General features: G+C 42.9%; 1 protein-coding gene across 5 annotated transcripts in view; it reads right to left on the bottom strand.

Moving 5' to 3' along the window:
- Positions 1-14,720, bottom strand: part of PTPRJ (protein tyrosine phosphatase receptor type J) — a 68,597-nt gene that overhangs the window by 16,273 nt on the left and 37,604 nt on the right. Inside the window, exons 1-10 of one of the 5 annotated variants that reach the window (XM_048947766.1) lie at positions 12,183-12,219; positions 9,883-9,901; positions 8,350-8,502; positions 6,488-6,754; positions 5,660-5,926; positions 4,847-5,107; positions 4,019-4,285; positions 2,848-3,114; positions 1,509-1,775; positions 138-404 (exon numbers count right to left, since the gene is read on the bottom strand). In XM_048947766.1, coding sequence (XP_048803723.1) covers positions 138-404; positions 1,509-1,775; positions 2,848-3,114; positions 4,019-4,285; positions 4,847-5,107; positions 5,660-5,926; positions 6,488-6,754; positions 8,350-8,502; positions 9,883-9,901; positions 12,183-12,191 — 2,044 coding nt within the window. In that variant the 5' untranslated portion in view covers positions 12,192-12,219. Of the gene's footprint in view, positions 1-137; positions 405-1,508; positions 1,776-2,847; positions 3,115-4,018; positions 4,286-4,846; positions 5,108-5,659; positions 5,927-6,487; positions 6,755-8,349; positions 8,503-9,882; positions 9,902-12,182; positions 12,220-14,720 lie in introns of those variants that run through there. The other 4 variants (XM_048947765.1, XM_048947767.1, XM_048947768.1 and 1 more) reach the window with 4 other exon arrangements.

Genomic DNA, 14,720 nt, shown 5'->3' with positions numbered 1-14,720 from the left:
ATACAAACAAAAGAACATGTGGTCAAAGGATGCAGATGTGCTACCATATAATGGAAATGCTACACATGGCCTTACTGGATAGGTACGTTAGAGTGCACAGCCCATCAGCAACACAGCTGCAAGAAACAGCCACTTACTTGTATTTTGGCTTATAGATGCTCCTTCTCCTTCCGTCTGACCATCAGCCGCTATTGCAAAGACCGTGAAATTGTAAGAGGTCCCAGGGATTAAACTGGTTACAATACTTCCAGTGACTACTGACATGGTCTCGTTAATTAGACTTTCACGTGCAACCTCTATCCTGTACGTGTAGGTGTCTGATGCTGTGTCATTCACTGTCCAGGTTAAGTTGACAGAAGTCATACCAACATACTCTGCCTTGAGATCAATCACCTTGCTGGGCTCTGAGAAAGGCAAGACAAAAATCCATCAATCTGCAACAATATCTCCTCACAAAGAATAGGGGAAAGACACAGACACACCACTACTTCACTTTCTTCACATCACGGGTCAATCAGAGTGCAGGAGCACCACAGCAACTGCACCACAGGTTCCTGGAGGGCAGGAAGGACAATGGTGCAGGGGAACGGGGCAAAAATAGTGCATCTCAGCACAGCTAAAGGTAACAAAAAAAGATCAATTATCACTGGAAGACAAATGGGAGGGAGGACCTGGGAACCCTTCTGCTTTTTCCACTGTTCAAGGCCCCAAGCTCACTCCAACAGCACAAAGAACATCTCCAAGACCCCCTCTATAGCATTTCATTCTCCACCCATCTCCAAACAAGGGTAACCAGTCACTATGGACAGGCAAATCAGGACACACAGACCTTTGGGTAACAACTGGAAAGACAAGAGCACATACATGTGTACGTTTCAGGAGAACAGGAATGACAAGGCGAGCACACGTTGCCACTGAAATACAGCATGGTCACTAACCAGCTGCACTACAGCCTCACAGACCAGCTCCAGAGGTCTCCCCTACAGCACATATGAAGACTTAAAATACACAGCACAGCCAGCTAACAGGATGGACAAGGCAGTTCTCCTAAGCCAGTGCTGCCCAAAGCTCACTTCTCCACTCCAGATTCCCAGCAGACATGGGTCCCAAAATAACAGAAGACCCCCAGATGCACTCTGTTTTGTGTGTGAGAGCATTAAAAATACAGGTCTGAACTCCATATGTTCTTGGAAGTGAAGGCAGTGAAAGTGCCTAAACAAATCCCAAGCAGAAAAGGAAGTTCCTCAGGAAGCGTCCTTTCTATGTGCCACAGGTATTGTTAAGAAAATGTATTACTTCCTGTTTATCAGAGAAAATTGCTTAAGGTTGTTATAAGAATCAGGGTTATGTTTATAACATACACGTACCTCCAACTGCAAGCAGCCTGTGTGTAGCAGCTGTGCCAGCAAAGATACTGCACTTCACCGCTCAGAGAATTAAGCAGAGCCCTATGCTGCACAGCAAAACACAGTCTACCAGAAACACAACTACAAGAAAGAGTCACTTACTTGTATACAGGCTTATGGATGCTCCTTCTCCTTCCGTCACACCATCAGCTGCTACTGCAAAGACTGTGAAAGTGTACGGTGTCCCAGGGGTTAACCCAGTAATTTCAGTTTCTGTGATATTTGATGTCTCGTTGTTAACGGAGTGCCCATTGCTAACCTCTATTCTGTATGTGTAGGTGTCTGATGCTGTGTCATTCATTGTCCAGGTTAAGTTGACAGAAGTCACACCAACATACTCTGCCTTGAGATCAATCACCTTGCTGGGCTCTGAGAAAGGCAAGACAAAAATCCATCAATCTGCAACAATATCTCCTCACAAAGAATAGGGGAAAGACACAGACACACCACTACTTCACTTTCTTCACATCACGGGTCAATCAGAGTGCAGGAGCACCACAGCAACTGCACCACAGGTTCCTGGAGGGCAGGAAGGACAATGGTGCAGGGGAACGGGGCAAAAATAGTGCATCTCAGCACAGCTAAAGGTAACAAAAAAAGATCAATTATCACTGGAAGACAAACGGGAGGGAGGACCTAGGAACCCTTCTGCTTTTTCCACTGTTCAAGGCCCCACACTCACTCCAACAGCACAAAGAACATCTCCAAGACCCCCTCTACAGCATTTCATTCTCCACCCATCTCCAAACAAGGGTAACCAGTCACTATGGACAGGCAAATCAGGACACACAGACCTTTGGGTAACAACTGGAAAGACAAGAGCACATACATGTGTACGTTTCGGGAGAACAGGAATGACAAGGCGAGCACACGTTGCCACTGAAATACAGCATGGTCACTAACCAGCTGCACTACAGCCTCACAGATCAGCTCCAGAGGTCTCCCCTACAGCACATATGAAGACTTAAAATACACAGCACAGCCAGCTAACAGGATGGACAAGGCAGTTCTCCTAAGCCAGTGCTGCCCAAAGCTCACTTCTCCACTCCAGATTCCCAGCAGACATGGGTCCCAAAATAACAGAAGACCCCCAGATGCACTCTGTTTTGTGTGTGAGAGCATTAAAAATACAGGTCTGAAGCCTGCATGCTCTATGAATGGAACTTAACTTCACCAAAATCTTGGAGACATTGGTCCTTGGAAAAATTATTTGTTCCAGGCAATAGCAACAAATTCAAGTAACAGGATCTGGCTTTTGTTTCTTCTCTTCTGTTATAGCCCACGCTTGATAGATAGCCTGCAATAGGTTCCAGAACAAAAATATCATCTCTGCCCACACCACAAGGCTTGAATTACAAGCCTTGCACAGGTATGCAGAGCACTATGATGCACAGCAAAACACAATCCTCCAGAAACACGACTGCAAGAAAATGTCACTTACTTGTATAGAGGCTTATGGATGCTCCTTCTCCTTCCGTCACACCATCAGCTGCTACTGCAAAGACTGTGAAAGTGTACGGCGTCCCAGGGGTTAACCCAGTAATTTCAGTTTCTGTGATATTTGATGTTTCATTGTAAATGGAGTGCCCATTGCTAACCTCTATTCTGTATGTGTAGTTGTCCAAAGCTGTCTCATTCACTCTCCAGGTTAAGTTGACAGAAGTCACACCAACATACTCTGCCTTGAGATCAAATACTGGTGTCGGCTCTAGGAAAGGCAGGAAAACAAACTGTCAAGACAGAGAAACACAGAGAAAAGCCACAACTATATTCACATAGATTGAGCATTAAATGTAGCCAACAAGCACTTCTAAGGTACTGATGCCCTGCTACAGACGTGCTGGGACATCTCTGTAAAGGCCTCAGGAATTTTAAAAGAGATTCTCTTTGTTTCGTGTCACATGATAGAATATATTTTTCCACAATGGCTTCCCAGAGAGATATAGAAATGGAAATCAGGTAACAAAGCAGAATACAATCCCCCTTGTTATTTTGTATTGACTTAGTGTGTTCCCTTGCCACTAATTTATACGGATGTTGTCTGCCTCCTTTCCATACTGGAGCTAAAATGCAAGACAGCTCTTCTCCCATCTGCCCTTCTGATCTGGAAGAAAGGTGCCACAGCACATAGCGACAGAAGTGGCAGTACAGTTGATAATGTGATCCTAGACACAGTCCCAGCCCACGGGAATCCCAGGCCATGGGCTGTGCAGACAGCTCAAAAGAATCTTAAATAACAAAAGTCTCCCTTGCACACCACAGCCTACGAAAAAGCCTATGAGAACCTGCTCCAAGAAGCACTGCAGGGAGCCAGTTCAGCCCTAACCACCAGACAAGGTCATGCTGCTGTAGCAACTAGACTCCTATATATCTCATCAGTTAGGGCGTTCAAGACTAACTGCTCTACAGGCATCTCTCATACAAGCTGAGCCCTTTATCTTTTTAACAGACTGTTTGACATTCATGTTCACAAGTACCTGAAGCAAAGCAACACAGCAATGAACAACAGTACAAAGCTGGAAAAAAAAAAAAAAAAAAAAAAGGAAAAAAAGCAGGACTCTGTTACAAACTGTTTCTTTACTTGCAGTTGAGAGGCACTAATGGTTTCTTACTTGTGTAGAGGCTTGTGAATGCTTCTTCTCCTCCTGTATGATTATCAGCTGCTACTGCAAAGACCTTAAAATTGTACAATGTCCCAGGGATTAATCCAGTAATCTCAGGCATTGTGACGTTCGATGTCAGGTTGTCATTAAAAGAGACACTTGTAACCTCTATCCTATACATGTAGGAGGCTGACGCTGTGTCATTCACTGTCCAGGTTAAGTTGACAGAAGTCACACCAACATACTCTGCCTTGAGATCAAGCACCGCACTGGGCTCTGGGAAAGACAAGACAGTAATCCATCAAACTGCAAGAGCATCCGCTCACAAAAATGACAGAAAAAAAACCAACACGGACACGACAGTAATTCACTTCCTGTGGTCAATTGTCAGTAAGAGTGCAGGAACACCAGAGGCTTGTGGAGTTTTGCCACAAATGGGCTTGTGAGGGAAAACTGAAAGAAAAGTCATTCTGAGTGGGATTCATCTCCACTTGGCATTCCACAGAAAGAGCACACATCACAACAGTGCCAGCACTGCCAGGATTTCTTTTGGAGATATAGAGAGGATGGTATGAAAGAGATGAGGGCTGAGAAGAATATATAGAAGGAATACAATTAAAATGAACAAGCTACAAAACCAGTCAGATCAGGGCAATGTTTCTGCTGCATTCTAATATCCCATGTCTTGCAAATAGCCTGCATTGGGCTCCAGGATGAAAACATCACCTCTGCCCACACCAGCACTGAATTACAAGCCTTGCACAGGTATGCAGAGCCCTGTGATGTACAGCAAAACACGATCCTCCAGAAACACGACTGCAAGAAACTGTCACTTACTTGTATACAGGCTTATGGATGCTCCTTCTGTCTCACCATCAGCTGCTACTGCAAAGACTGTGAAAGTGTACGGCGTCCCAGGGGTTAACCCAGTAATTTCAGTTTCTGTGATATTTGATGTTTCATTGTAAATGGAGTGCCCATTGCTAACCTCTATTCTGTATGTGTAGGTGTCTGATGCTGTGTCATTCACTGTCCAGGTTAAGTTGACAGAAGTCACACCAACATACTCTGCCTTGAGACCAAGCACCGGGCTGAGCTCTGGGAAAGGCAAGACAGCACTCCATTAAACCTGCAAGAATACCCACTCAAAAACAACAACAGAAAAACAAAGAAAGAAAAAAAAGCCACAGACACACGACTACTTCACTTTCTTCACAGCACTTCTCACTAAGACTGCATAAGCACCACGGCAAGAGCACCAGAGGCTCCTGATGGACTTGCCATCAATGGGCTTGTAAGAGAAAAGTGAGAAAGAGACATCTTGAGTGGGATTCATCTATCTCCTGCATTCAGAATCAACAGCATGCTTGACCGCTGTGCCAGCACTCGGATTTCAGGGAGAGATAAGTCCTTGGGAAAATTCTGTTTTGCAGGCACCAGTGACAAATACAAACACCATCTGGGTTGTGCTTCTTTTGCACTCCAAAAGCCCACACTTTGGAAGATTGCTCACAACGTGCTCCAGGAGAGAAACTATCCCCTCTGCACATATCAGTGATGAATTAGAAGCCTCATTCAAGTAGACAGAGCCCTATGCTTGCACAGCAAATCACAAAACACCAGAAACACAACTCAGAAACAGCCACTTACTTGTATACAGGCTTGTGAATGCTCCTTCTCCTTCTGTATGATTATCAGCTGCTACTGCAAAGACCTTAAAATTGTACAGTGTCCCAGGGATTAATCCAGTAATCTCAGCCATGGTGATGTTCGATGTCAGGTTGTCATTAAAAGAGACACTTGTAACCTCTATCCTATACATGTAGGAGGCTGACGCTGTGTCATTCACTGTCCAGGTTAAGTTGACAGAAGTCACACCAACATACTCTGCCTTGAGATCAAGCACCGCACTGGGCTCTGGGAAAGACAAGACAGTAATCCATCAAACTGCAAGAGCATCCGCTCACAAAAATGACAGAAAAAAAACCAACACGGACACGACAGTAATTCACTTCCTTTGGTCAATTGTCAGTAAGAGTGCAGGAACACCAGAGGCTCGTGAAGTTTTGCCACAAATGGGCTTGTGAGGGAAAACTGAAAGAAAAGTCATTCTGAGTGGGATTCATCTCCACTTGGCATTCCACAGAAAGAGCACACATCACAACAGTGCCAGCACTGCCAGGATTTCTTTTGGAGATGTAGAGAGGATGGTATGAAAGAGATGAGGGCTGAGAAGAATATATAGAAGGAATACAATTAAAATGAGCAAGCTACAAAACCAGTCAGATCAGGGCAATGTTTCTGCTGCATTCTAATATCCCATGTCTTGCAAATAGCCTGCATTGGGCTCCAGGATGAAAACATCACCTCTGCCCACACCAGCACTGAATTACAAGCCTTGCACAGGTATTCAGAGCCCTGTGATGTACAGCAAAACACAATCCTCCAGAAACACGACTGCAAGAAAATGTCACTTACTTGTATACAGGCTTATGGATGCTCCTTCTCCTTCCGTCACACCATCAGCTGCTACTGCAAAGACTGTGAAAGTGTACGGCGTCCCAGGGGTTAACCCAGTAATTTCAGTTTCTGTGATATTTGATGTTTCATTGTAAATGGAGTGCCCATTGCTAACCTCTATTCTGTATGTGTAGGTGTCTGACGCTGTCTCATTCACTGTCCAGGTTAAGTTGACAGAAGTCACACCAACATACTCTGCCTTGAGATCAATCACCTTGCTGGGCTCTGAGAAAGGCAAGACAACAATCCATCAAACTGTATCTGCTCACAAACAGAACAGGAAGAGTATCTGCTGACAAGTAATGCAGGAAAGACACAGACACACCACTGCTTCACTTTCTTCACATCACTCATCAATCAGAGTGCAAGAACACCACAGCAACAGCACCAGAGGTTCGTGGAGGCTTTACCATCAACGGGCTTATAAGTGGAAAATGTGGAAGAGGCATCTTGAATGGGATTCATCTCCTTCCTGCATCCAGAAGCAAGAGCAGCCATGACTATTGTGCCAGTATTCCCACAGTTTCCCTTGGGAATGTGGAGAGATGGGCAGGAAGGAGACAATGGTGCAGGGAAATGGGGCAATGGCGGCGCATTTCAGCACAGCTAAAGATAAGGAAGATCAATTATTGCTGGACGAAAAACAGAAGGACCTAGGAATTCTCCTTCTTTTCTACTGCTCACATGTGCATGCAGGGCGTTGTGCTGCACAGCAAAACTCATTCCACCAGAAACACGTCTGCAAGAAACTGTCACTTACTTGTGACATGTTTTGGATGCTCCCTCTCCTTCTGTCTGACCATCAGTCACTACAGCAAAGACTGTGAAACTACAACATCCCAGGAATTAGCCTGGTAATATTGGCTTTGGTGATACTTAACGTTTTATATCTATTGGAGACACTATTTCTAAGTTTCATTCTGTATGTGTAGGGGTCATTAGCTGTGATATTCAAATATAAGTTGGCAAATTTAAGTTGACAGAATTCACACCAACATATTCTGCCTCGAGACCAAGTACTGGGTTGGTCTCTGGGAAAGGCAAGACAATAATCCATCAATGTGAACAGAAGATCATCTGCTCACAGCGAATGTGTAGTGTTCCTCTTCCAGCTATCTTATTGATAGAGCTTTGTCTTTTCCTTGGCTAACTGCTATTCTAATCAAACTGCTCTTGTATCTTGTATAGCATGCTTACTAGCTCTATGATCTACTCTTTTTGCTCCAACTCCTGAAGTTTCATCTCAAGCATTAAAGCTGTCTTGGTGCAGCAGTGATGTCTTTCATGTGTCAGGTGTTAACTTCATGCAAACTGGTGAGAAAGATTGGACCATGCAGCTGTTATGCTTTCCTAACCTGGTTATCCCAAGGGGTCCTTCGAGCTGCAACATTCACAGATCTCTCCTCTAGATTCTAGTAGGTTATTTCAGCTGTACTCTGTCACACATATATATTTCAAATTTGTAGGTCACTGTATATTTGAACTACTGCAGCTGTACTGCAAAAATCTAATAATATTTTTACGTATATTTTCACATAATACTACATTCCCATAATAGTCAGGGGAAGGAACTCAGTTCTTACAGTGATCAAGCTATTTCAGGACCATGCTACAATCACAGTGTTATATTACACTTCCAGTTAGCTGTGTAAATACTTTTCTTTGTCTCATTCTCTATTCCAGCAAAACACTCGGATCCATTTCCAGACATGATCTTTGCACTCTGGATAAAAGTTTGGACTAAAACAGCTAACATAGCATAAAAACACAAAAAACCCTGAAGGATCATTCACATCCCACCAACATTCCAAATCACTTACGTGCTACGCTGTTCTGATCACTCATGGCCCTGCCAGATAGTGACACATCCTCTGATAATCTCCTGTTCCCACTTGTAGCATTCACTGATAATTCATCATTACTACTGGTTCCCATTTCTTCAGTTATGTTTTTCAAGCTACAGTTGTCAGTGCCTGAAAGGTAAAAAACATAAAAGGCAATAAATATCTTTACAAAACTTCTGCGTTCCCTGTGAGCAAAATACAGTCATTAATAGATATCCTGATAGATATTAATAGAGATCCAACATCACCTCCTTTCTCCCAGTTTGTTTCTCTTTGTGTTTCCTGGTTTCACCAGCTTTAACTTTTGTCAATTTGTATTAGATTAGATTTCAGGATTTACTAACTCAACTCATAGACTGAATGAAGGCTACCCATGATCTGCTCTTTATTTCAGTGCAGTTTTGATGGAAAATAATCAAATGAACTTACAGACACATTCCACGTGTGCGTTTTTCTCACACATCACATAAAGCTAACTGCTCTGCTTAACCTGGCACAGTGATTTGGTCTCTTATCATCAGTAGATGAGAAAATAAAGAGATGTGGTATTCACACACTGCATTCCCACATGGCAGAGATATCAGACAGCCACAGGAAACCTTAGGCTGACGGAGTGCAGCCCAGTGAGCAAGGAGAGTTGATTCAGCTACACACAAGAATTACTATCTTAGTTGAAGCTGAAATACTGTTTCATGAGCAACACACACTGCAAGCAAGTTCAGGAAAGGTGGCCATGAACAAAAGGATTCTTGGATTGGAAGTAGTGGAAAACAAACAGAATCATAATTTCTGTATTTATTTGGAGCTGATAGAGATGCGGATTCACATAAAAAGTGAAAGCAACGAAAGCACTACAAGCCAGACTCACAATTCCTTCAGAACGATACATATTCTCTTAAAGCAGTGTAAAAGGTGAGTTTATCCCTCTCAGTTTAGTTTGGCCCTAAAACTTAAAGGCCAACTCATTTAAGTCTGACATTCAATATGCAGGTAGATCTCACCTAGCAGTGCTTTGGGAAATTTTTGACACATGAAATGCTGTCATTCTGACAAGAACAGCAGTTGTCACGCTCCAAAAATTCCTCAAAGCAACATTTTGGGAGTCTTGGTGGTTTTTTTGTTGTTGTTCTTTTGTTTTTTTCTTTTGCTCTGGGGTGGTGGTTTCTTTTGCTTTGTTTTTATGTGTTTTCCCATCTTTCCACTCATGCTAAATCTGTATTTGATTTTACCAGAACTGTTTACAACTGAAAAGCAATGGAATTAAAATGCTTTTTTTTAATATTATAAAGTATCCCTAAAAGCACTGCTGGAGCTATTGTCACTAAAAAGAAGTGAGTTCACATTTTTGAATGCTACTTTTAAAAATTATTTTCAGCAGCTTTTTATATACTTAGCTGATACTGCTTTATTTTCCTTACAGGAAAAGAGGGCAGAAGTTACATACAAACATATATGTGTGTGTGTAAATATATATATATCTATATAAAAAAATGAGAGAATGATACTTACAGGCAGCTGTACATCTGACCTGGAAAACAAAACCAAGAAATAGAGATTAAAACTTCAGAGCTACTAAAAAATCCATTAACATCCAACAGCACCAAAAATACACCCATCTATCACAGAGAAAAAGCAAATGTGATGGCAAAATGTCCGTTTCTCTGTTTTATTTCCTCTGAACAGAGCAGAGTTTATTTTGTCAAAAAAAAAATATAAATCTATCTTGCAGTGCATATAGTGGCTGTTTTACACGTAGACATTTAAAAATCAAAGCTAGATCTTAGTGAAAAGAGACTTTTGTTGGTAGGCTCCACATCACCCCACCAAAAAGAGATAAGTGACAATTAGAGGGTCTTTTTTTTTTCCTGCAGTGATTTTTCTCTGATCCTATTGCAGCATAAACATTATTTATTACTGCTTCTCACAAAACAATATTTTGCATTATCTGAAAAACCCCTCTCAGTGAAGTCCAAGTTCAAAACTCATTGTGTATGTTCTGAATGCTAGTTTATAAGTGTATACATACAAATAAAATATCAGTAGTTTTCAATTAACTGCAATCTGGAATCCCTAGTGACACTCACAAGAATTTTGCTTTGAAAATGCTTTTTGGTCTTCCAACTTCACGCTTTTGGTCCCAAATAAGCCATTTCACTTCCTGTTAACCCCACAAACTGCTCTGTTAACTGCTCTTCACCTCCCTCCAGGTGGCAGCACAAAATGCTTGTAAGGAGTGAAAGAAAAGGTCTGAAAGCTCTTGCGAGGAAAACTGATTCCTGGGACTCTCACAGCAAGCTGACACCAACTGACTGCAGTCACTTTTGTCACGCAACAAACAGGAGATTACCGAAGCAACTGTATCAGGGATTAAATACAACTATTCACCTTGCAAACATATTCACAAAAAGGCAAAGAGAAGCAGGAAGAGATACGTATCCCAAGAACAGGCAGCTTGGTGCTGGGGACCAGCAGATTGCATTTCCCTCATGCCAGGAAGGTTTCTGTCTTCCAGCATTGTGGTGTGGGCAACCAGAAGCTGTATGCATTCCCAACTGCTCTCCCATTGTCTGCAGAAAGGCTGGTCCTTTGACTGGACCTCATAACACACTGCCCCTAGAAAGTCCAATTTATCTTTATGCTGCACGGTGCATTAGTCACTCAAAGCACCAAGGCTGCTGATTGCAAAAGTTGACGTGCTTATCTCAAGTGCTTCCAGTTTTGAACCATTTTCTGTTCACTTAGACTGGGCTGCTACCACCCAGCAATGCGATGAGCAAGCAAAGGTCTGCAAACCGCTCCTGGTGAACCTGCTTCAGGCGGTGGGAGGTTTGGTTATTCTCCAGGGTCCCCCTCACTCTCAGTCACTCTGTTCCTGCAGTTCCGTGAGCCAACTCAAAATAAGCAGCTACATCACAAAGACAATGTAAATTTAGAGCAGCAAATCAGACACCTCTCAGCCCTGTGCTGCCACAACCAGTTCCCTCAGCAGTGGCTCCTGGCATCAGGGTCTCAACAGGTTAAAAGATGTAATGGCGTCTTGTTGAGGCTACAAATAGCCTCTACAAAGATGATGTAGACCAGCTGACTAGAAGCAGCACAGCAAAGAAAACACCAAAACCATCAAGCTTTACAATAATGAGAAATACATGCAGTAGTGACAGACCTTCAGCCTGTGCTGGTCTCAATGCCAGAGCAAAAAGTTAGGTCACACTTCCTAGGCAGAAGAATGTTTCTAAAAGGCAGAGAACCAACTCCTGATCTTCTCCAGAGCAGCCCTACTGACAGCTTAGGGCACAAAGGACACACAAACATGAAGCTCATTGTCAACCCTTTTGAACATTTGAGAGCCCAGGCAAATTGCTAGGGCATTAGGAAATGAGGAAGCATGCTCATTTGTACTCAGGTCAAGAGTGTATATTCTGATGCAAGAAAGTGGCCAAGGAAGAAGAGACTACAAAGGAAAAAGCCACTTGAGGCAGGAAAACACTCCTGTGCAGCATTCAGAACTGAGTCTATGCTGTCTGGAAACAGATACTGAATGATGAGAAAGAGGAGAGATTCTCTGAAATGCAGGGCAACCTACAAGTCAAGTCAGAAAGATTCTGTGTTTAATAAGAAAGCAAAATCAGAAAAAAAAACAAAAAAACAAAAAAACCCACACCAAAAATGTGACGGAACTGTGTATACCAACAGTGACTTCTATAGCCTTACAAGCAGACCAGCAAAAATCTAATACAACTCACAACGTGTTCTTAAGTTTCTACTTCTTCTGTAAAACCCTGAAGATTCCAATGTTATTAAATTCTTACATTTCTCATTTCCTTCTCTCTAACTTCAAGTTCAGGGTTTCAGCATTTTTCCTGAGTAGGCATCACAAGGCTGAGAAATAGCTATGATGCTACCAAGCCCCCCACACCCCTGCTTCCCCTGCCCCACCTCCCCATTCCTCCCCTACCAGCCCAGACAATAAGCATGTTGATTCCTGTTTTACCCCCAGCTACAAGCAGCTGATTCGATGGCAGCTTCCTACCGAGCTGCTAAGAGCTCGGCTGTATGGGCACACATGGGTTTTGTTAATGATGCTCAAGTAACAAAGAGGAAATTATGCCAAAACTTCTGTCTTGTGATGAATCAACATCTTCCTTCCATTTTACTTGCTTTTGTTCATCACAGACTTCGGCAGTCTCACAATATCTTTCTGACTTTCCAGAAACCTATGTGCTAACCAAATCCAATGAAGCACTCTGTGCTGGCAGCAGGCAGGCCTCCTTATGGAACATAAAACCACGCAAAACAAGTGATCCCAGTCCTAAGCGTCAGCCTGACTCAGTCATTCCGTGCTGCATTTTGCAACCATCAAGTGAACTGTTTCCTGGCCTCCCATGATTACTTACTGAAATGCTGTTTATACAAAACATTTGTGTATTATTTCAGGGGACATTCATGCTGAACACCTGACTCTCTGTGTGTTCACATCTGATATACCCAGAATATATCCATTTTTCTTTTCAATTACATTGATCTGTGTTATACATGTATAAAGAGTTGTGTAGTTTTTTGCTAGAATTTGCAGGGGAGAATTTCTGTCCTTGGGAAGAGCTAGGAAACACTCAATAAATCAAGAAAAGCAAGACAGTTAAACACAAAATACTGAACATTTGAAGTAAACAACAGGAGAGGTGCATATACACAAACTTCTCACTGTCATCAGCTGTGGCAAGTGAGTCTTCATTTTGTCACACAGCCACACAAAGTCTAATCAAAGGGTGTGCCTTTCCAGAGGAGCTGAATTACTCACTTGCACAAAGTCTATCCTGCACTTCCTGCACATGTATTTCATCATCCAGGAGTCTGTGGTGTGTAACAAATGCAGGGTTCAGCTCCATCCTTTACAGATAAACAGTGGGTCGCCTAATTGAGGAACCATTATTTTCACACATAATTTTACCAATGAAGAAACTAAGATGAGCTGTGGGAAACCATTTCCAAAAATTCCAGGTGTCTGAGAAGCCCAAATCCCACTGATGATTGATTAGACTCAAAGAAGAGGATTTAAAAGCTTCCTGCCATAGAGCTAGGCAGCAGCAGGGAGGACAGCAGTGTCTCCCCTTCTGCTGGTAGTGAGACTTCTGATCAACTTAGCTATGCTGTTAAACTGCACCCTGCAGCAGTCAAGATTCCTGTGCCGGGGGAAAACCCTTGTATACAGCAACCCATCTCCCTGGGGTGCTTAGGTTTCCAAAATACACGGCGTGGTTTGGTTCATGTAAATGCAGGGTCAGGAAGCTGGCTCAACAGCTGAAGCGTGAGCAAACCAAAAAATCCTATCTTAGCCACAAATCCTTCCTAAGAAGACACCTGGGGCTGCTGCTTGCTATTGCTTGTTTGCTTATGACCCAGATGCAAAAAGCCAGGAAACCAATCACAATGCTCTAAAAAAAAAGCTAAATGTCTTTCACACAAGTACCTCCACATCTTCACCTACCCACCCTCCCGGGTTTGGAGGAACTCCATATCAAAACCACTGAACTATCACAGAGATCTGTTCATCACAGACTTCAGCAGTCTCCAAAGACTCCAAAGAGATCCAAATTCCATATGAGAACCCCTCCACAAAAGCAACAGCAATCAAATGATCAGCTGATTAAGCTCAGTAGTCAGGTAACAGTGGTCATACTTTCTTTTTTTTCCCTGCTATGCCCACCTGCTGTAACTACCCTGTCTCACAGCTGTAACTAAGAACTTCAAGGCAAGCCAACACACTGAAATGACCATGATTCTAACACTCCAGGCTTCACTTTACTGATGTTATCAGTCCTCACTGCCCAGCTGACAAAACATTAAGCTGTAATAACTCCATTACATCCAGTCCCTTCTGCCATGTGGAGTATTTCATACTTGCCATAGGTTTATTCAGATAGCATTCTTACAGAAAGGTTTTGCTCAAAGTCACAAAATAAGTGAACATTAGACCCAGGAAAATTAAACCCTGGGCCGTGAAGCCCTGTGATAATGCCACTGATACTGCCCAGGTACTGTATCTTCAGGCTGATAAGGCTTTCCTGTATTTGCCCATTTTCCAGGACTTGTAAGGCACTGACTGCTATTCCAGCTGTGAGCATCTTCCCAATGTTTGGGAGTCTAAAAGTCTAAACCAGCAGACACCTTCCTGCAGGACATAACAATACCAAAGGGCTGGCTGGGGTTTGGACCAATGCAACATTCTCACCTCTTTCAAGCCATCTCAGGGTGTTTCACTGCATTTATTTCCATGTTATGGCTAAATAAGTGAATTTTGTAGACTTACAGCACAGGACAACAGAAATGAGAGAATTTGAATTGGTAAT

The sequence above is a fragment of the Lagopus muta genome, chromosome 6 (assembly GCF_023343835.1).
Source record: "Lagopus muta isolate bLagMut1 chromosome 6, bLagMut1 primary, whole genome shotgun sequence".
In the NCBI taxonomy this organism is placed as follows: Eukaryota; Metazoa; Chordata; class Aves; order Galliformes; family Phasianidae; genus Lagopus; species Lagopus muta.
Note: the sequence above shows the minus strand (reverse complement) of the source record. Positions and strands in the feature narration are given on the sequence as shown.